Source organism: Monodelphis domestica, chromosome 8, assembly GCF_027887165.1.
Source record: "Monodelphis domestica isolate mMonDom1 chromosome 8, mMonDom1.pri, whole genome shotgun sequence".
Taxonomy (NCBI): domain Eukaryota; kingdom Metazoa; phylum Chordata; class Mammalia; order Didelphimorphia; family Didelphidae; genus Monodelphis; species Monodelphis domestica.
Window position 1 is genome coordinate 89,702,110 of NC_077234.1, and position 22,423 is coordinate 89,724,532.

The 22,423-nt window shown below is 33.3% G+C and overlaps 1 protein-coding gene across 1 annotated transcript in view; it reads left to right on the forward strand.

Moving 5' to 3' along the window:
* Positions 1-22,423, forward strand: part of RAPH1 (Ras association (RalGDS/AF-6) and pleckstrin homology domains 1) — a 97,231-nt gene that overhangs the window by 51,586 nt on the left and 23,222 nt on the right. The window contains 5 exon segments of the mRNA XM_056808225.1: positions 10,365-10,442; positions 12,524-12,683; positions 14,739-14,860; positions 18,749-18,814; positions 22,050-22,193. Coding sequence (XP_056664203.1) covers positions 10,365-10,442; positions 12,524-12,683; positions 14,739-14,860; positions 18,749-18,814; positions 22,050-22,193 — 570 coding nt within the window.

A 22,423-nucleotide genomic window follows, 5' to 3' on the forward strand; every position in this document is an offset into this window, starting at 1 on the left:
TGGTATGGCTGGATCAAAGGTCAGGCAGTCTTTTAAAGCCCTTTTCACATAATTCTAAATTGTCTTCCAGAATGGTTGGATCAATTCTCAGCTCCACCAGCCATGCATTAGTATCCCAGTTTTGCTGTATCCCCTCCAACATTTATTATTTTCTTTTACTGTCATATTGGCCAATTTGCTAGGTGTGAGAAGGTACCTCAGAGTTGTTTTGATTCACATTTCTCTAATTTTAAGAGATATAGAACGCTTTTTCATGTGCTTATTGATAGTTTTGATTTCTTTATCTGAAAACTGCCTATTCATGTCCCTTGCCCATTTATCAACTGGGGAATGGCTTGATTTTTTTTTTGTATTGACTTATAAATTTGAGAAATTAGACCTTTGTTAGAGGTTTTTGTTATTTTTTCCCAATTTTTTCCTTCCCTTCTAATTTTGGTTGCATTGGTTTTGTTTGTACAAAACTTTTTTAATTTAATGTAATCAAAATTCTTCTTTTGAGTCTTATTCATAATTTATTACAAAATAATGGGAACAACATAATAATGCTAATATTATATTATACTACAACAAATAATATTATTTGTTTAGCTAGTCCTCATTGATAGTCACCCAATTTTCTAACAAAAAGAATTCTTTGAGATTCTTTTGTACATATGATTCTTTTCCCTCTTTCTGATCTTTTATATTTATGTATTGTGATAATTAAAATAGGTTTGACAAATATATGAATTTTTAAAAGTTGTGGTTGCCATTTAGAATAAAGAAAATCATGAGACCATTAGTAGGTTTAGTAGCTTTATGATAGCAAGGTAGATACTGAAGGGGAAATGTAGGAAGGAGGTAGAAAATATTGCCTAGCTAAATACCCTGTAATTGCCAATCCAAAGAAACCCAGACAAAGTCTCCCTCAGGTCCCAGTCTCCAACCAGAAGTCAAGGTAGAGCCACCAACACACAAAGAAATCCAACGTGGAGATACCAACGCAGAAGTCCTCCTTCAGCAAGAGCCACAAAGCCAACAGAATTAATCAGAATGCCCTCATTCTTGTAAAAGTCTCATTGCTTTTTATTAGTGGTATCTTCCTTTCTCTGTAGGCTGGTCTAGCACATCTTAGGAATGTTAAAATTAAAATTAATCTCAATAATAAAAATATTTTTGGAGATTTATTAATGATCATTAGAAATAAAGGAATAAAAAGGTAACAAAATAAAAAACCTACCACGTGTTCATGGCTAATCAGCCTCTTTTAAAATCCCCTTGCTTACCACCATCACCATGCTGACAGGAAGCCAAAGAGGTCAGGATCCTTCACGTCACTACCTAATATCCCCTGTCTACAGGAAGTATAGAACAACAGGAAGTCAGTGGACTGCTAAGAAATGTAGTTTTATTAGGGTAACAGATTTTCAATTATATAGGAACTAATCAATCTCCCAATTTGCCTAGCACTGCCCAAGGGGAAGGCAGTGCTTGTGGTCTTTTAGGACTGTTACTAACTAAGTGTGAAAGTCAGGGAACTCCCAAGTTCTTGATTAAGTTAAGATAAAAAGAGTTTAAATTCTCTTTTACATGCAAATATTAATAATATGGAAATAGATCTTGATCAATGACACATGTAAAACCCAGTGGAATTATTGTTGGTTACAGTAGGAGAGGGGGAAGGGGGTGAGGGAAAGAACAAGAATCATGTAACCATCAAAATATTCTAAATTAATTAAATTTAAAATAAAGTCTCTTTCACAGTATATGTGTAAGTATATATCATGGAGTAGCATTACTGGGTTTAAAGGATAGATATGTATGCATAGATATAATATATGTTGTATATGTGCATGCATATATATACATACATATGCATACACATATTTGTATATATGTATAATTTTACATTTCCAAATTTCTTTAAAGAGCAGTTGGAATAATTCACAGCTCCCCTTAATAATGTACTGTTCTGCCTATCCTCCCCCAATATTCTCCCAATAATTGCCATTTTCTTCTTTATCTGATGTGTGTGTGGTAGCAAGTCACAGATGTTTAAATTTGTGTTTTTTCATAAATTTGTGTTATGGAGCATTTTTCTTATGGTTGTTGATAAACCTGCATTTCTTCTTTGATAAACAGCCTAGTTCATCTCTTGATCTTTTTTTTTTTATCTATTCCTTCTCCATGTTGGTATCAGACTTTTCAGAAATTTTCTACAAATATTTTTTACTCCAGTTAACTATTTTCTTTCTTAATTATAAATATTGATTTTGCATTTGCAAAGGAATTTCAATTTTGTGTAACATAAAGGACCATTTTATCTTCTGTGCCCTCTTTATTCCTGTGTTTGGTCATGAAATCTGGGGCAGGTATATATTCAGAAATGAAGGTAGAATAAAAAAATTAAAGGCAGCAGTAAAAATATATAAACTTTTTTTTTAATGGTACTGTTGTTCATCCTGTATGTTGACCAGTGGGAAAATATGTGTAAGAACTGTATAAGATGAAAAGGCATAGAAAGGTGTAGTGGGAAAATCTTTAGTGGAAATCTGAGATGGAAATGACTGATCCATCTAAATAAGTTTAGAATTCTACATAAACCATTTTAGATTTGAAAAGTTCATATATCTAAACTAGGAAGGGATCTCAATATCATCTAATTCAGCCCCTCATTTTTACAGACAAGGAGGTTTATCTTGACCAAGGAAACAAAAGCAGTAGGTTATCAGGGGCAGGATTAGAATTTAGGTCTTTTGACTCCAAATCCAGCTGTCTTTCTACTGCTGTACTCTGATGTTTTGGTCATTATGTTTCAATAAACTTAAGTTTTATGGGAAATTTGTAGAAATCTCTGTAATAGGTTTTAAGAGCAGATAGAAAACATTTTTTTTAAAAAAGTAAATTAAGGGTAAATGGTTGACTCAGTCGATTGAGAACCAGACCTAGAGACAGAAGATCCTAGGTTCAGATCTGACCTCAGACACTTTCCAGCTGGTTAACCCCCATTGCCTAGCCCTTATCACTCTTCTGCCTTGCAACTAATACACAGTATTGAACCCAAGATGGAAGGCAATTAAAGTTAAAGAATTTCCCTTTTTGTAGTTTTTTTATGTTAATAAACCATATTTCTTTGTCCATAACCAGGTACATTATGATATCAATTATTTTACAGTGAAAACAACTTGTTACTACAGCACTTTACATTGGTGTTTGCTAACCTTACTGGCTACCTACGTTCAAATGACTTTTTTAAATAAGATTAGATTTGTTTGGAAAGTTCCAAAATGGGGAAAATCACTCTTGCAACACAAATTAAAAAGCAGTAAAAGAATAACAATATAAACTCATAAAAACTTATATAAACTTATTGGCTAAGACAACCTTAAATTATAAGCTATTTTAAAATAAAACAGCTGCATCAACTGTTCAGCAGAAAAACTGCTGATTTGGAAATCAAGAATTTGGGTTCACCTTTAACCATGGGATTTTGAGATAACCATAAATATTTTAAAAATATTCTTAAATTTTCAATTTGTTGCTACTATTGTTCAACATTAAGTTATTTGTACTATGTGGACGTAGTACTTGAAAACATTACCAGAGGAAAATCAGTTATTTTGCTTGATGGCCTTAAAGTAATCTATATTTTTTTAAGGTGAGGAAGCAGCAGCGGCGGCTTCATAATTCTGGAAACTGCCCGCTTTGTGCAGATAGTCCCAGTCAGTTTAGAAGTATAGGACAGTTAAAGAAGGACATTTTTGCTTTGTCTGTTTTATATTTACTCTTTTTTTTTTGAAGCACACAAAGCCTACACTGACTCCTTTTGCCTTTTTTTCTCTCTTTCTGCACAAGCATTCCTATCTGGACAGGGAAACCTCCCTCCTTCTGAGAAACATTGCAGGAAAGCCTTCTCATTTGCTGACCAAGGTGATGCTTCTTCTTTTCTGCCTGCATGTGACTGTTGCTTTGAGGGAGAATACAGTTCCCATAATTTGGATGTGCTTCTGGATTGTTACTTCTTGCCCTTTTGTCTTGAGTAAAGTGATTTCTTCTCTAGTTGAAGGCAGTTACTTGATATTATAATTCTTAGTTAGAATGAAGAGCTTCCTAACATTTGTAATGGTTGGCATTCATCCCATATGTAGTATATCATTAAAAGAATAATTTATTTAAAGGCTTTTTTGGTGTTTTAACACCTTTTCCAGTATAGTAGTTTCATTTCTTTGAAGTCTAACACATTGTATTTTATAAACTAGTTTTAATTTATCTATTTCATTTCTGTTATGCATATAGCACTTTTTTCTATGGCAGTTTTGCCATATAAATTCTTATTTATATTATTACCAGTGCTATTTCTTTGTTTTTTACTTAAATCAAAATCATGATTTATATGGCATGAGCTTGAAAGAAAATGATAATATTTTATTATTTAATTCTATATCCACAAAAATTTGTAAACATGCAACTAGTCTGACCAAAGCTGAATTCTTTTAGAATTTTAGACTAATGTTTTGCTTCTTCCTGAGAAGTATTGATTTCTTTTTTCTAACACTGAATTGGGAACTGGACAACTTCACAGTGTAACTTCATTTTTTGTTTTAAAATATAAATTCCCAGGATATATAGATTGTATTCTGTAAGTATGAAGTTTTTTAGAAATCAAATTGTTTTTTTAATTAGGTACCATTTTGGATTTGGATGCAACTAACCCTTGTGATTGAGAATTAACCATATTTGGTCTTATATTTAGATACACTTAGCCACTTAGACTATATGAGAGTGTTATTTCTTAGATATAGATGTAAGTATTAAAAATATTTCTCTCAACTATCAGAACTACGGAAACTCATGCATAACTATAGAACATGACAGTGATGATGATAAAATGATATTTATGAACAAGAAATTGATTCCAAAGTACCCTCTGAATAATCAGAAAGCATTATGGTCAATATGCTTTTAAAGTTTCAAGAAAAAAAGTTTTATATTGTGATTTTTAAATGAGGCAGATTTTATCTATGATAACATCATATCAATCCAGATACCCCCATCATGTTTTTAATTTGAATTATTCAAATGTCAGTCTTTCCTGATTTTAGAAAGCAAGCTTAATTTTATATTAACAATGAATTGTCAGAGAAGCTAGGTGGCACAGTGTATAGAGTGCCAGATCTGGAGTCTGTAGAGCTTGGGTTCAAGTTTAGACTCAGACACTTCCTAGGCAAGTCACTTAACCCCAAATGCCTAACCCTTGCCATTCTTATGTCTTAGAATTGTTACTTACATAGAAGGTAAAGGTTTAAAAAAAATAGGATGGCTCATTTATCTAACTACAAATTCATTATGATATACTCTTTTTATTCTGGATAAGATTTAATGAGCTAATGCTTAAACAATCCAGGAAGATATGGCTGGTAATGAGAGTTGGCGAGTGCCTTGAAGTTTTAGCAGTGAAGTCAAGCAGGCCATGAGTCAGAACATTTGAATCATTTTGCTTACCTAATAACTGAATTGCTTCCCAGTGTGCCACTCTACCAATTCATAGGTCCACCAAAAATAAAGTATATAGCGTTTCTATCATCCCATGAACCCTCTAACTCGAATCATTGCAACAAGCATTTATTAAAGAATTAAGTGCTGGAGATAACAAAGAAAAAAAAATCTCTGACCTCAAATAGCTTTTATTCCAATAGAAAAGATAACATATAAATCAGAACATGTAAGATAAATGCATAATAGAAGGGAAATTACCTTAAAAGAGATAGCTGGGAAAAAGAGGAAGAACCTCCTGTTAATGTGGTGCTTGTGCTAATAAATCTTCAAGGAAACTGAGGATTCAGGTCAGCAGTTGAGAGGGAGGAGTTTCCAGAGAATAGCCAGGAGTGCAAAGGCATGGAGATGGGAAATGTTATATGTTTATTATACAAGAAACAGGCCAATATTGATAGATCATATTTAAGAAAACTGGAAAGGTAAGAAGGACCCAGGTTTTATTTATGACAAATAAAGAACTTTATAATTGATTCTAAGTCTAAATAAAATTATCATCTGGATGAAAATTATAATTAAATCTATGGGAGTTGATGAGATAGAAGGAATAAAGAAGTCCAGAATAAAAAGAAATCTTCATGGACATTCACAGAAGCAATGATATAATGATATAATTATGGTGTAAGCTCTGAGACCAGCCCATAGAAACCTTTTATGCTGGTAAAGTAGCCAAAACTATACTAATAGTTGTGAGCCCAAGTTCTCTGTAATTCAGAGGCTCTCAGAGCCCAGGAGGAATAGACATTCTTATAGGGGCAAGGCCCTCAGGCTCAGCAGCTTAGACTGTGTATGGGGATAAAGAGCTTCCATGGCAAAGTGCTCTGAAAAGGACTTTAGCAAACGTGGTCAAGGATGTATATAGGGATTCTTTATTCATTGAATTAGGGACTAAAAATATGTCCTATTTTGGGGAATTATAATTTTTATTAAAATATATGTATTTAATACTTTCTAACATCCATTAAGCACTTAATACGTGCCAGGCACTGTGCTAAACACTACAAATAAATTCTATTTGTTGTTGTTCAGTCTTTCAGTTGTGTCTTCTTCACTGGCAAATGATACTGGAGTTTTCTTGGCAAAAGTACTGGTTTTGCTGTTTCCTTCTCATTCTACAGATGAGAAAAAAACTGAGGCAGTTAAGTGTCCAGGGTCACACAGCTAGTTAGTATCTGAGATCAGATTTGAATTCAGGAAGGTGAATCTTCCTGCCTCCATGCCAGGTGCTCTATCCACTGAGAATAACTCACATTTATATACAGCATTTAAATTTTTGCAAAGTGCAATACAAATATCTCATTTTATCCTCAACTCTTGGGAAGCAGGTGCTATTACTATTTAAACTGAGGATAATATCCACTTTTCATTTGAAGAAACTAAGGCAAAAAGAAATTAATTGACTTGCTCAAGGTTACACAATTATTCAATGACTGAGGCTGAATTTGAATATATTATATAGGTCTTCCTGACTCCTGGTTTACGCTCAGTCCATTGTGCTAACAAACTACTTCTGGATCTGTGGATGCTTTCAGACTTTGGATACCATTCTCATTTTTAGCAGCTTGTGCTTTATCAATGACTGACTGAAAAAATACATTAGCCCAAGAAATTACTATTCTTGGCCTTCCTATTTTCCTCTGTTTTGGGGAATTCCCAAACTACTGCCACATGCTTGAGCTTTTTTCTTTTCATTGTGAAAAATCCGTATTTGAACTCTCCTTAGTGGTCATAAGGTCTGTGACATTATTACCCACTAGCAATTTCAGACATTAGGCAGTCAGTAATAATCCATCAGACATGATTGCTTTGGGAAGTTAAAATTCTCAAAAGAACTGACTTTTTGGCATCTAGATCAATCAACTTTCTTTGTACTGAACAACTATTTTAGATGGAATTGAAACTTGAGACATGCTCATGTAACTCTTTAATTTTAAATTGATTTGGTTTTCAGTTATGTGAAGAATTGATGTTCTCAAACTTTCCCTGTACCCAATTTCTTCCACTATTGTTGCTTTTTCTGAGTATTCAAATTTTATATAAAAATGAAAATGCTAGAGAACTTTACAACAACATTTTTATTCTTCAGCATTGACTTTCTTTTAATCCAGAGATCTCCACCTAGTTTTTGTCATGAATGCAAATTGAGGAGACTTGGTTTTTAATGATCATTGATAGCAAAGAAATTGAATTTTTCAGGAGACAATGGTTTGCCTTTTCCCCTTTTAGTAAAAAAAAAAAAGGTAGGGTTAATTTTGTCTACCTGTTATTTATGCTCAGGATGACCAAAAATATGAAATAAGAGGAATTCTGAAACAGTATTGAGAGTTCAGAACCTAAAATGTGGGATAGTGGTGATGGTGTTGTTATTTTTCCTTCAGGGTTGCCAAGACCCATTGTCAATGAAAAAATAATGGAAAAAATCAAAACAAATTGGAGAAACCTATATTTTGAACTGGAAGAAATCATGTACTTCAATCCTCTTATTTTACAAATGAAGAAATTAAGTCCCAGAAAAGAGTGACTTGTCCAAAAGTCACACCAGTGATAACTGCGCTAATAGGTGGACTAGCCAGGATTCCAACCCATTTCTTATTATTCTGAAGCAAGTCCTTTTTGAAACATGGAAAGACTGCCTAACTAGCCTATGTTCTCCTGGGCAGAAGTTAGAATTTGAGCCAGAGTTCTCTGATCTCAAATCAGTCCTTTTTCTACCTCACCATTGATTTTTATGACTTCTGTTTAAAAAAAAAATGTCCTTTCAAGTGTTCTGATTGAAATTCATCAACAATTAAGTTACTAACAAATCTTTTGGAACTTTTTGTTATATTAAATATCTTCTTACTGTGTTTGTTTTATGACAAAATTTGTATGGTGAATTCTTTTCCCATTTTCTGTTTGAAGTCATCTTATTGAATTTCCAAAGGCAAGAAGCATTATTATGGCCCAATAATTGTAGTTAAACATGTCCGCTAAGGCATATTTTTAAACACATATATTGTTTGAGAAGCACAAAAAAAAATATTAAATAAGATAAGGATTTCATATAAACATTTTCCCATACAATTTTGCTCCATTGTTGAAGTTGGATTTATAAGTACCTTCCATTAAAATAACAATGAAGAATCAGCTATCTTTTACTGATTTATTTGGATGAATGAATCAGTCTTTTCATTAAATGAGCACACCTTTATGAAATAAATCAATCTTATCTTGCATCTCAGCACCTTCAAAATAAAATGCTTTTGTTCTTTGCCTGGCTAAGTTTTCAGATAGTATTTCAGGCTGGAGCTTTATGCTTTTGTTACTTCACTAGCTTCTTTTCAAGGATCAAATTCCTTGTGAAAAAGCCTACTGCTATCCCTAGTCTTACTTGTTTCACTCACTGTGTGACAGAGTAGTAAATACAAAGCATGAAATGAAGGAGGCAGCCCAAAGTGCCAAATGATGCAGGTAAAGAAGAGCGGAGCCTTTCCTAAGGAAGAGTTAAGTGCAATGGGGTTCTAAGCAAGAGAGTAGTTGCTAGTAAAATCTTGTACAGAGGCATGGAGACAGATTAAATATAGCAGACTTCTCATTGCCCTGATGTTAATGAAGAACAACATATGAATTGCTTTTGGAGAAAAGTGCTTTTATAGAAATTTATTTATTTAAGCACTATTCTGAAGGACTATGAAGGACTAAAGTAAGGCTATGCTTACTTTCTAAAGTGTTATCTAGGCTGAATTTGGGATGAGTGGATTGGGAATTAATTAGAAGGAAGTTAAGTGAAGAAGAGCCAATGGAATTGAAGTTTGGGGAGGGCTTTGTTCCTCTTAAGTTTTTCTTTTAATGACTTACCTTTATAAGACCTTAGAAATTTTAAAATTATTCTTTACTAGCAAAGGTTATACTTTTTTAGGTGGTTTGGCTTTTTTTTTTTTGAGATGAATGCTACAGCATTAATATGGCCTATTCTTGGAAATTGCAAGTAAGTATGGAATGTTAAGAACATAAAATGTTTTTTTAGGATAATGGAAAAATGGCTAAACTATATATTTAATTCTTGGTCAGCTTAATCTAATGTTTTGGAATTTTTTTTAGAAGAGTTCTCCAAATATTAAAATCTTTTACATTAGAATGAATAAGAATTAGCTGAAATTGATTGACATTAAGTACAGCTAACTGATTTAGACTGTTAAGAAATTTAAAAGCCTGGGAAAACCTATGGTCCTATTTTTATGTTAAGAGTACATTTAAAATTCTATTGTTAGTGAAAATAAGCCAGTATCATAGTTTTCTTAATCATTATTTTAAAATACACATTAATTTTTTTGTATAAACATAGTTTCTTGGGATTGATGTAACAACTTAATTAAAAATAGCTAGCGTAAGTACAGCTCCTTTGCAGAGAGTTTAAAGTCCAGAGCAGTTACATTAAGGGCAAAGATTTGTCAGAAAACAAAATCAGAGCTTTGCTTTACCTTATAACACGATGAGTCTATATATTCCCCCATAACTAAACTACATGGTATTCATATTTTAATAGAATCAAATTATCATAGAATATATATACTTACCACCAGACTACAAAACTATTTTTTTTTTCATTTTGGTAACTGAATCCAATCTGCTAGATATTGTAAAAAGCTTTCTTCTATAATTAACATTCATATTTTAAGTTTTTAAATTTCAAATAGATATTCTATACATTAAAGTATGGGGTAATTGCATACATATACTTAAAAAAATTAATTCCTCAGAATAGCCCTAAGTACTTTTTAAAAAAGCCTAAACCTCAAAATATCTCTTAGTCCTCTGGGCATTTGTTTAACTCAATTGTCTGGTATTTACAGGAAGAACAGGCAGCCAAATTGAAGGCAGAGAAGATAAGAGTGGCCCTGGAGAAGATTAAAGAAGCCCAAGTGAAGAAGGTAACCTGGGGCTTCAGGATGGTTTGGGGGTTATTTTGACCTCCATATTAATTTATAAAGTGTCTATTTTTTCAAAATGAATTTTTGAGATGTCTTTCTTTTAAAATAAAACCTTTTAATTTTGTTTTCTTGAAATAACTATATCTAGAGACCAGCCTAATCTTAATTAGAATAGAATCCTGGTTACTGATTTCAGCCTTTTGTGCTTCAGTTAAATACTAAACTTCAGTCCTTGCATATAATAATCAAATAGTCCCTGTAGGATTGTTAGCTTCAGTTTAGTAAACATCTGTTGAGCACCTACTATGTGCTAAACTCTGGAGCAAGCAGATAAAAGCTATTTCTAGGGGACTATAACGTGTTTGTAAGTCTATTATTTTAAATTGCTTCCACTATTCTTTTACAATAGAAGATTCTTCATTTTATAAGGCACTGTCAGAGGTTGATACTTGATATATTTCATAGGGAAAACTACAAATATTGTTTCAAATGCAGTAGCTGCTAAAAGAACAGGAACCTCCTTTGATTAACATTATGCATATGTATTATTTTAATATTGTCTTTTTTCAGCCGTTTCTTAGTCTCTTCACATTGTTTTAGATTACTTTCCACCCTATTGTTTTAATATAATCAAATATTTCACTGTTTATTTCAAACCAACTTTTTAACTGTTTTTTTTTTTTTAAGCCAGGGTTTTTTCTCCCCTTTTCTTGTACCATAAAGAAAATAAAGACCAATGAAAATTATGGGAAGAAACCATTTTAATTATATGTTTGTTAATAACTGTATGTCAGCATTTCATAGAAATAGAAGCATGTTAGCCAGCCAGAGGACTACAAGCTCTGGCAGATTCTCTCTACAAAGCTGAAAGGTAGAGAATCTAGCTAAAGTCCAGAAGCTTATCAAAAAAGAAGGCAATTAATATTCTGAACCACAGAGCTTAAGTAACTATATTACCTAAAGTGTTAGTGGACAAAATATACAGTCAAAGATCTTTTTTAAATTTTTTAAATTTTATTTAATTTTTTATTTAAAATATTTTTCCATGGTTACCTGATTCATGTTCTTTCCCTCTCCTCCCCACCCCCTTCCAGAACTGAGGAGCAATTCCACTGGGTTTTACATGTATCATTGTTCAAAATCTATTTCCATATCATTAATATTTGGAAGAGTGATCATTTAAAGCCAACATCCCATATCCTGTCCCCATCAAACCATGTGATCAATCATGTTTTTCTTCTGCATTTCTGCTCCCACAGTTCCATTGGGTTTTACATGTGTCCTTGATCAGAACCTATTTCCATGTTGTTGATGTTTGCACTAGGATGTTCATATGCAGTCTATATCCCCAATCATATCCCCATCAACTCATGTGATCAAGCAGTTTTTCCTCTGTGTTTCTGCTCCCACAGTTTTTCCTCTGGATGTGGATAGTGTTTTTTTTTTCATAAGTCCCTCAGAATTGTCCTGGATCATTGCGTTGCTGCTAGTAGAGAAGTTTATTACATTTGATTGTGCCACAGGAATGGTCAGGAAGCCAAGGGGCAGATCTGAAGAGGAAATCCATTTTATTTGAAGATTTTTCTCTTTTGTTTTGAATTCTGTCCTTTTTTTTTTCTTTGTATAGAACTACTCTTAGGACTGCTTCCCCCCCCCCCCCCCCCACTCTTTTCCCCTCCAAGAAACAACAAAAACTTTATTCCTTCATTGTAGTTAATCCCAGCCAGACGTTAGAAGGCAGATAAATTAAATAATAAAATATTAGAGGATTTTACTTTTGATGAGATTTTTAGGGGGCTTTGGGGTTTGTTTTTGTTTTTAAAGAAAGTAGCCTATCACCATAGAATTTTAGGTGAGACTCTTTGAACCTTTGGCTCCCTATCTACAAAACATGAATAACAAAATACTATAGGATTACTATGAAGCTTAAATGAGATTGTTTACATATGTATATTTATATATATATTGAATACAGATTTTCAACATATTTATTTTATATTTAGATATTGTTACTAGTAAAACAATGAATTGGAATAAGAATGGCTTTAATTTTTTTTACCTTTTTTTCTTGTCTGTTACAGCTTGTAATTAGAGTCCATATGTCTGATGACAGCTCTAAAACAATGATGGTAGATGAGAGGCAGACAGTGAGACAAGTATTGGATAACTTGATGGACAAGTCACACTGTGGCTATAGCTTAGATTGGTCACTAGTAGAAACCATCTCTGAATTACAAATGGGTAAGTAACTTTGCTGTAAGAGCAGTTTGTACTTTCTGTAAAAGCATACTTTAAAAATTCTGTTTATTCCTATAAATTTAATTATAGTATTTTTTAAAAATTTGGATTGTTTCTTGTTGATCGAATCTGGTTTGTCTGTTGTTTAGATTACAATAATCTAACATAAGATTATAACCCATATCATTTCACTCATATCTTTGCTTTATCATAGATAGAACAAAGCATGAAAAATACTATATTTTCTTAGACTTTTGCATAACAAACCAGTCATTCCATCTTATTACAGTTCTGCTTCTGTCTCATTTCACACAAGTCCAACCTTAATCCTCCTCAATTCTAGCTCCTTCTAACTTTGCTATTTCTTAAATGGACACCAGTCACCTAATGACTGCTTTTGATTTCTTCCCTTTCCTTCAATCCCATCTGTTGCCAAATTTTAGGAGATTAGAGATAGAAAAACCTTTTTGCTCCAGAAGCCAGTTTAGTCCAGAGATGAGGAAACAGGTCTTTTCAATTTTAAGTAATTTCCTCAAGGTTACTTAGCAGTAAATGGCAGAGCTGAGATTCCAAAGAGATCCCCTGAACCTAAATTAAGCCTTCCTTCTACTGTACTACCTTGCCAAATATGTGGAAATAACTAATTCATCTTCCTCATGAACATCTCTGCACACATCACATTCCTACAAAAACAGAAACTTTCACTGATTTCACACTAACAAATCAGTTGTAAGCTCTTTAGCTTGATACACAAAGAACCCTGATAATCTGTTTCCAACCTATTCTTACACACCTATTTCATATCATTCTTTTTTTTTACATCATTTCATTTCATATCTATTTTTTTACTCTGTAATCCTACCTACTGTGGAGGCTAAAAATAGTGGGTCTCTTCAGTGGTAGTAGGCTGTGATTATTACCCACACTCAAGGGGCCCTTCTGGATTAGAAGCCACAAGCTTGTCTGAGGAGGGCTGAAATAGAGCCAGCTCAAAGCCTCAGTGGCAGTCAGAGAGGAACCAGGTATGAGTTGCTCTGCACTTCCAGCCTAGGCAGATATTCAGTAGGGGGGAAAGGCAAGAGCTATATTGTATTATGATGTATTATGATGTATGTGCTACATATGCATTATGTATGTGTTACATTCGTCCCCCCAAACCCTTCCATAGGAACTTGCATATTAATTAAATATTTATTGGATGATTTGTCCACACCTTGAATCTCATTTGTGAGTGTTGTACCTGCTTATTAACTGAGGAACCAATCCAAGATATACAGTCTATAGCAAAACTGGCATTATAAATGGGTCAAAAGACTCCCAGCCAGTCCAAGGACTGAATACAGAGACAAATTTCTATATATTAAAAATGATTAAATAAGACCAATTAGTTAAAAGAAAATAATTTACTAGCATATAAATTTAGGTGGCCTGATTTCTAATTTGAGGAAATATTAGGGGGGAAGCAGGTATAATTTCCAGAAATCAGAAAAAGATGTGTCCCACTCTTCCCCAAGTGTTTGTGTTCCACATGGAAAGAATAACTGATCGGCCAGGACAACACCAATTTTTAGATTAAGAGATGTGGAGTATTTGAGATATATAATTTTAAGAAAATCCACATCTTCAGATCTGACCAAGTCTCTGATCATTATAATCTAGATCTTTAGGCAAGGATCTCTAAGCAACCAGGAGAAGTGATCCAGCTTCCTAGTCACATGAGACTAAGTTCAACCAGTGGCAAGACAGAAGTTGGTCTAGACCCATAAGTGAAGCGAAAGGGAACTAAGCTAGATCCAGAAATGGGTCTCAAGATGGAGTCAGTGTGGTTTACTCAATTCCCACAGTGCTTACTTTAAGTTTTCCTCCACCCTCATTGTTCGAGCCATGTAAGCCTGCGAGATGCATTATATTTCGAATGCTTCTAGCATTAGGATGCTAATGCTACATTAGTGATCAGGGCACTTTTTACCATGAAGCCTTCAAAGAGTGCTGGACTATGATATAACATAAGGTTGTTATAGTAATAAAATACTAATAAGAGTTTTGTCATTTGGGCAGAGAGAATCTTTGAAGATCATGAAAACTTAGTTGAAAATCTTCTAAACTGGACAAGAGATAGTCAAAACAAGCTTATATTTGTGGAACGTATAGAAAAGTATGCACTTTTCAAAAATCCTCAGGTAAGCCTGAAAAATCTTGTAAGATTGAAATATAGTTTATTTTCTTTTTTAAACTTATCAGGTAACTGATTTGAAAGATGGATAACTTGATGGCATATGTAGAACACTATATAGCTCGACTTCCTGGCCTATGTGGATGCCTTGAGAATCAAAACATTAGCAATGCACGAAGGTGATGGGGCTTATCTGTCTTCCCTAAGATATGACTAAAAAAACTATTGTCTGTCTATAATGCTCACTAGTGACCCAGCTATGCAACTAATTTTACTTGTTGTCTTCAGGAATATTACATTAAATTATCTTTGGACATTGTTGCTTTTGGGGGTCTTGTCCTGATCACATTATGCTATTTTTGTCATGTCATTTTGTTTATTTCTTCTTTGGACATTAGTTTACTCATCTATAAAATGAGATGCCTGAACTAAGCAACCTGAAAGCTCCTTTCCTGGTCTAAATCCTACATTTACATAATCCATTAACTTGGTTTTAGAGCTTAGTAGTTTCAAATACTAGTAATTTCCCCTTGGGAAAAAATAGCTGAGTTATAATAGAAATAGTAATGGATAGCCCAGTTGAAGGACCCACATTCAGATACTAGCTCTGATATGGACTAGTTAGCTATATGAGCTCTGGCAGCCTAGCTGGATCTCACCTTCCTCATCTCTAAGATGAAGGAAAGGTTGAACTAGGTCATCCCTTGATTCTCTCCCTCCTGATTCTAAGCATATAATTGGGGCTAATGTGTCCCATTAGCAGAAAAGCTTACTGATACTATGAGTCTAAAACGACAACTAATAAGCAAAATTCCATATCTCAATGAATACTACTAATGAGAAATATCACCAGTATTAAAGGTAAAATTTCTACCAATTAATAATTTTTGTGAGTCATTGTGAAGAATGCTTATTTTAGGAAAGTAAAATCCCTTCGCTGTGATTGTATACATATTATTATGCTTTCACACTTCTTTCAGTGCTTGAAAAGAGCTTTTCTTTTTCTTAAGGAGGGGACTGCCTCCACTGCCTATATTTTTATATGATTTTTCCATGCCTTAGTACAGAAGATAGCAAACCATGATCAGTGGGCCAAATCTGGCCTGTCCCCTGTTCTTGAATGATATTTCTATGACTCACAAGCTAAGGAAATTACTCTGGCTGGTAAAATTCATCACCTTGGGTTTAGCCTGCTTAGTCTTAGGTAAGATAGTCTTCAAACAAGAAAAACAGTTCATTTCCAGGTATTTTACTACAACCCTTCCTGCCTGATAAGACCTGCCAGAGTTTATAACCATTAGCATAGAATTGGTGAATCCAATATGATATTATTGCATGAGAATAGGACTTTTAAGTAAAGTTATGCTTTATGAGCTATTAGCAAAAGGTACTTTTCATACTCATTTTAGAAACTTTTTAAAAATTTCTAGTTGAATCAGACATTGTAGAATTATAAGTAGCTGAGGTGGATTGGATTTAGCAACACCAGATTTCAAGTTATATTACAAAGCAGCAATTATCAAAACAATCTGATACTAGCTAAAATAGAGTGGTAGATAGTGGAATAAAGTTTACAATATACATTAGTAAATGAACATAGTAATCTAATGTTTGATGAAACCAAAAATCTAAGCTTTTGGGGAAAGAATTCCCTATTTGACAAAAGTTGCTGAGAAAACTGGACAGTAGTTTGGCAGAAACTAGATAAGGCCTGCATCTCACTCCATATATCAAGATGAGATCAAAAGGGGCACATGATTTAAAAATAAAGGGTAAAAGCAAGTTACATGGAATATTTTACCTGTCAGTCTGGATAAGAGAAGGAGACATAAGAAGAAAATAAGTATTACGAGATGTAAAATGGATGATTTTATTATTTTTAATTAAAAAGGATTGTACAAACAAACCCAATCTGGCCAAGATGATTTTTTTTTTGAAAATTTTATTTAGTCAATTTAGAACATTATTCCTTGGTTACAAGAAGCATATTCTTTCCTTCCCTTCCCTCCCCCCCTTCCCATAGCTGACGTGCAATTCCATTGGGTTTTACGTGTGTCCTTGATCAGAACCTATTTTCATGTTGATGTTTGCACTAGGATAATCATTTAGAGTCTTCATCCCCAATCCTATCCCCATCAGCCCATGTGATCAAGCAGTTTTTCTTTAGTGTTTCTGCTCTCAGTTTTTCCTCTGCATGTGTCTCATAAGTCCCTCAGAATTGTCCTTGATCACTGCATTACTGCTAGTAGAGAAGTCCATTACCTTCGATTGTACCACAATGTATCAGTCTCTGTGTACAATGTTCTCCTGCTTCTGCTCCTCTCACTCTGCATCACTTCCTGGAGGTCGTTCCAGTCTCCGTGGAATTCCTCCACTTTATTATTCCTTTGAGCACAATAGTATTCCATCACCAACAGATACCACAGTTTGTTCAGCCATTCCCCAATTGAAGGGCATCCCCTCATTTTTCCATTTTCTTCCGGCCAAAAGCAATAAACCTGGAAAATTTTTTACAGCAAGTTTCTCTGATAAAGGCCTAATTTCTCAAATCTACAAAATCCTGAGTCAAATTTATAACAATAAAAGTCATTCCCCAACTGATAAATGGTCAAAAGATACAAACAAGAAGTTTTCAGAAGAAAACAAAACTATTGATAGCTATATTAGGATATGATTAGAGAAATGTAAAATAAAACTACTCTGAAGTACTCCCCTCACACCTATCAGATTGCCTAATTACAGAAAAGGAAAATGGTAAATGCTAAAAAACATATGGAAAAATAGGGACAGCAATGCACTCTTGGAGTTGTGAAGTGATTCCCCACCATTTTAGAGAGCAGTTAGGAACTGTTCCCAACAACTCTTTGACTAGAAATACCATTTCTAGATCTGTATCCCAAAGAGATTAATGGGGGGGGAAAGGTTCTATATATACACAAGTATATTTTTATATCATCTCTCTATGTGATGGCAAAATAATTGGAAATTGAAGGGATACCCATAAATTGAGGAAATGTCCTAACAAGTTGTGTTATATGATTGCGATGGAATACTATTGTGCTATAAGAAATGATAAGGGGTATGGTTTTAGAAAAATGTGGGAAGATTATGTGAACTGCTGAAGTGAACAGGTCTAGATCTGTACACAATAACAACACCACCATACAATGACCAACTGCGAATAACTTAGCTATTCTCAGCAATAGAGTGATCACATGATAATTCTGAAGGAATACTTAGGATGAAAAATGCTATCCACTTGAGTCTGAATACAGTCCAAAGCATACTTTTTAAAACTTATTTTTCTTTTTTCCCTTAGGTTTGTTTTTATTTTTTAGTGTCTATTCTTCTGCAATATGGTTAATATAGAGATGTGTTCTGAATGACTGAACATGTATTATCTATTTCAAAGTGCTTGCCCTCTCTAGGAACAGAATTTAAACTGTTTTTAACATGTAATTTTTAAAAGTAAAATAAAAACAATCTCCAAAAAAGAGATTTCATAAAGTGCCTTTTTGGGAATTCAAATCAGTTGTCTTTCTACGTAAATGTAATTTTTTTTATTCTTTTGTACCCTTTAAGTTTGATTACGATATGATATCCGAAAATACAGTTCTTTGTTATTCATTTGTAATGTTACCATAGGATCACAAAGGGGGAAAAGACAGGAGGAGATAATTAATAATAGAGAAATAAATGGGTGAGGAAATTGAGAGCAGTGACAGACATTTGGTAGTGGTAGTTTTCAATTACAAGGGAAAAGAAAGGATTTTCTTGAGAGGCCACATAGCATGTATGTGACAAAGGAATATATGCAGTTTCTGGGTTTCATTCATAAACTTATCTTTATTTTATTCTAGATCCTTAAACTTAATGTTTTAGTTTCTTCTTTCAGAACTATCTTCTGGGGAAAAAGGAAACATCTGAGATGGCAGACAGAAATAAAGAAGTGCTTTTGGAGGTATAATTGTAAATGCCTTTTTTTAATGTTATTTTCAAAAACAATTTGAAAGGGAAAGCTATTGCTATAAATATAATAAATGGCACATATCCTTTGCAACTTGATTCACTATTTAAGGTCAATGGCAGAAATTGTATTGAAATTTTGTTACAAGGATTCTTTGTATTTAGCCATGAGAGTGAAAAGGAAAAGGATTTTTTTGTAATTTTCTGTTACACTTTAAAAGTAAGTATTGTTGATAACTGTTGTCATCAAAGACATTTTTTGGATATTTATCACATCCTCATTTCTCAAGTCACCCCTCCACCCCTATCCTTAAGGATTTAAGCAAAATCAAGTCACATAACAACCACTTCTGACTATATATTCAACATTCTGTGCAATCAGCTTTTCCACAAAAAAAAAGAAGGGAAGGAGATGTGTTTTAGCATCTGCTTTCTGAGACAAAGCTATTAATAGTTTTGATTTCTAAGAATTTTACTTCTAGAGTTGGTTTCACTTATGTAGCTAGTGTGTATATTCTACAAGTTCTGCTTGTTACATTCAGTATTAATTGATATAAGTTATTCTTAATGTGTTTTTGCCTTTTTTATAATTTATTATGGTACAGTAATATTCCTTTATGTTCTTTTAAAGGAATTTGTTCATCTATTCCATAAGAAAGAGGTGGTACCCCGTGTTTCCAGTTTTTTATCCCCCAAACAGTACTGCAATGAATATTTTGGTACATATGGAACTTTTCCATCTTTTACTTTGGCCAGTAGTGGGCTTTCTGAGTCAAAGGATATGAATAGTTTACTTCTTACTTGATGTTGAATCAATTATAGTTCTACCAACATTATATTGGTGATCTTTTCATAGTCCATCCTACATTATTTTTACCTATTATCTTTGATACTTAATATTTTTAGTTCTCTGAAATGCTTTTTTTTTCATTTTTTTGTATTACCAAAATTTATTTAAGTAACCATAAAATACAACTATTATATAAATTCACAAGAGAGGTTTCGTTTCTTTTATTTTTATGTTCTATATAATTTATGGAAATATTTGATGTTTAAAATAATTTTAATTATATATAAATAAATAATTCTATTTTAATTTAAAAGTTAAAGGGGCAGAGAAAAATAGTAATCTCTCTACAAAAAAAAATTCAAAGGAAAAACTTCATCTTGATTTTTGTAGTTGACATGCCAGAATTTTTAAGTTTAAGAAGTTCATATTTTGGAATACTTTGATTTTTGGTAGGGAGTAAGATGATTAGCAACTTGGAAATGAAGAACTTCTTATATTGTATTTACCTTTACATCTGCTTTAGGTTAGCAAAATTTTTCTTTGCAATCCCCATTTTAAGTTCTTCACTAAGGTAAATAAAAACAAAATGCATTTTAACTTTTATGTTCCTTGGTGCTTTTATCAAGGCATGTAAATTTTCTTCTCCTCTGTCTCCTCTCTCTTCACTGAGTTTCCTTCTCACTTGACTTGAAGTGCTCACACTACTGATTTGGCATGGGAGCTCACTTCTGAGCTGCTTTGTTCTTCTGCAAATGGCCTGGTGAACCTCACTCCACAGAGGCAGGAAAGGTTACCATATTGGTACTGGATTTATTGTGGACATCCAATTTTCTTTAGCTCAGTGCAGCTCAGAACTCCTGAACTCCAATGATCAAACCAGCCTCAGCCTCCCTGCTGCAGAGATTACAGGCTTGTACCATAATGCTCAGTTGCAAAGCATCTTTTTTCAAAACTAGGAAGTATTTATTGTTTTTTATTTTAATTTAGACAACTGTATAAAAGTAGTAAGTTAATAGAATATCTGATATTATATGATGTATGTAGCACTTTCTTTAAGCATAAGCTGTCTAAACTTTTAAAAGATTAACATTTCTGAAACTAATGTACTGCAATTACAATATAGTATTTGGTTTTCCATTCAGAGACTTCTAGTTGTCTTCTAATAGTCGCATATTAAGAATGATTAATTTTTTAAATAGATAGTATAGTGCATCTATTAAATGGCACTTTGAGGTACATTTTTTTCAAATTATAATTAAAGTAAGTAGAATTAAAATGCAGGTTCTTAAATTTTTGCATCAAGTCTGGTGAAGCTTATAGACCCCTTCTCAGAATGATGTTTTTAAGTAATTGAAGGAAATGCTAAATTTTATCTAGAGTTTTATGAAAATAAATATAATTTTTTCCCATCCAAGTTCACAGATCTCTTGAAATCTAACCATGGACCCCAGGTTAAGAATACCTGGATGAACTGATGGCAACCATTTTGGAGAGCAATCTGGAATTATGCCTTAAGAGTTATTAAAGCTGTGTGTAACTTTTTGACCTATCACTGTTAGGTTTATTTCCCAACATGATCAAGGGAAAAGGAAAAGAACCCATACTTATATAATATTCATAGCAGGTCTCTTTGGTGGCAAAGAATTGGAAATTGGGGGAGGGTGCCTGCCCATCAATTGGGGTATGGCTAAAAAGTTGTGGCATATGATTGTGATAGGATGCTACTGCATCATAAGAAGTAACAAACAGGCTAATTTTTTTTTAAACATGGAAAGACAGACCTATGAGCAGAAATGAGCAGAACAAGAACATTATATACAGCAACAGAAATGTTTGAAAAATAACTTGTGTATGTCCACTTCCAGAGAAAAAAACTAATAAATAGAAATAAGCAAGACGTAATTTTAGATACACACTTAACATCTTTTTGTCAAATTATTTCTACTCTAATGGGGAGATGGGAGGCAGGGAATGTTATATCTGGGAATTTTAATGTAACAAACAAGTTTTTTAAAAAGGATGCCTGAATACTTAGAAGACTTACAGGTCCCTATTATATATTAACATGGGAAATATAGTTGTGGTTTGTTTTTCCCACTTCAGTTTGAATTCTTAGGAAACATGGGAGTGAAAGGGTGACGTGAAGTGGTCATCTGCATGGGTAGGAAAGGTAACAAAAACTGATCAAAACAGCATAGTATAGTAGATTATATATACTCTCATATACCTCATATACTAGTTATATGACCCTGAGTAAATCTTTTAACTTCTTGGCTCTGTGACATAAGAATTGGAATTAATTACCTCTAAAGACCCTTTGGTGCTAAATGTATGTGCTTTATGTTCATGTAGCTCTCAATTTCATGCTAATGTCATATGAATAAATTTTGTTCTGGCAAGGTAAGGATTATAATCCTTTCTACTTTCCACGTTATTTCAGGAATGTTTTTGTGGGAGTTCTGTGACAGTCCCAGAACTTGAAGGAGTGCTGTGGCTGAAAGATGATGGCAAGAAGTCTTGGAAAAAACGTTATTTTCTCCTGCGAGCTTCTGGTATCTATTATGTTCCTAAAGGAAAAGCAAAGGTGTGTTCTTTATAGTAAAAACTGTTTAACTTTTAAAATTGATATTGCTTGTGTACTGTGATATATTATTGGCGTTGTTTTGTTGTGGGTTTTTTTTTTAAACGACAGACATTTCCCATATACTTTTGTCACAAAGAAAAACTTAAGCAAGATTGTCTAAAGAGCCATCATTTCTGATTGAGTATGCAACATGCTACACTCATAGACCACCAAATCTTGGCCTACAGGGG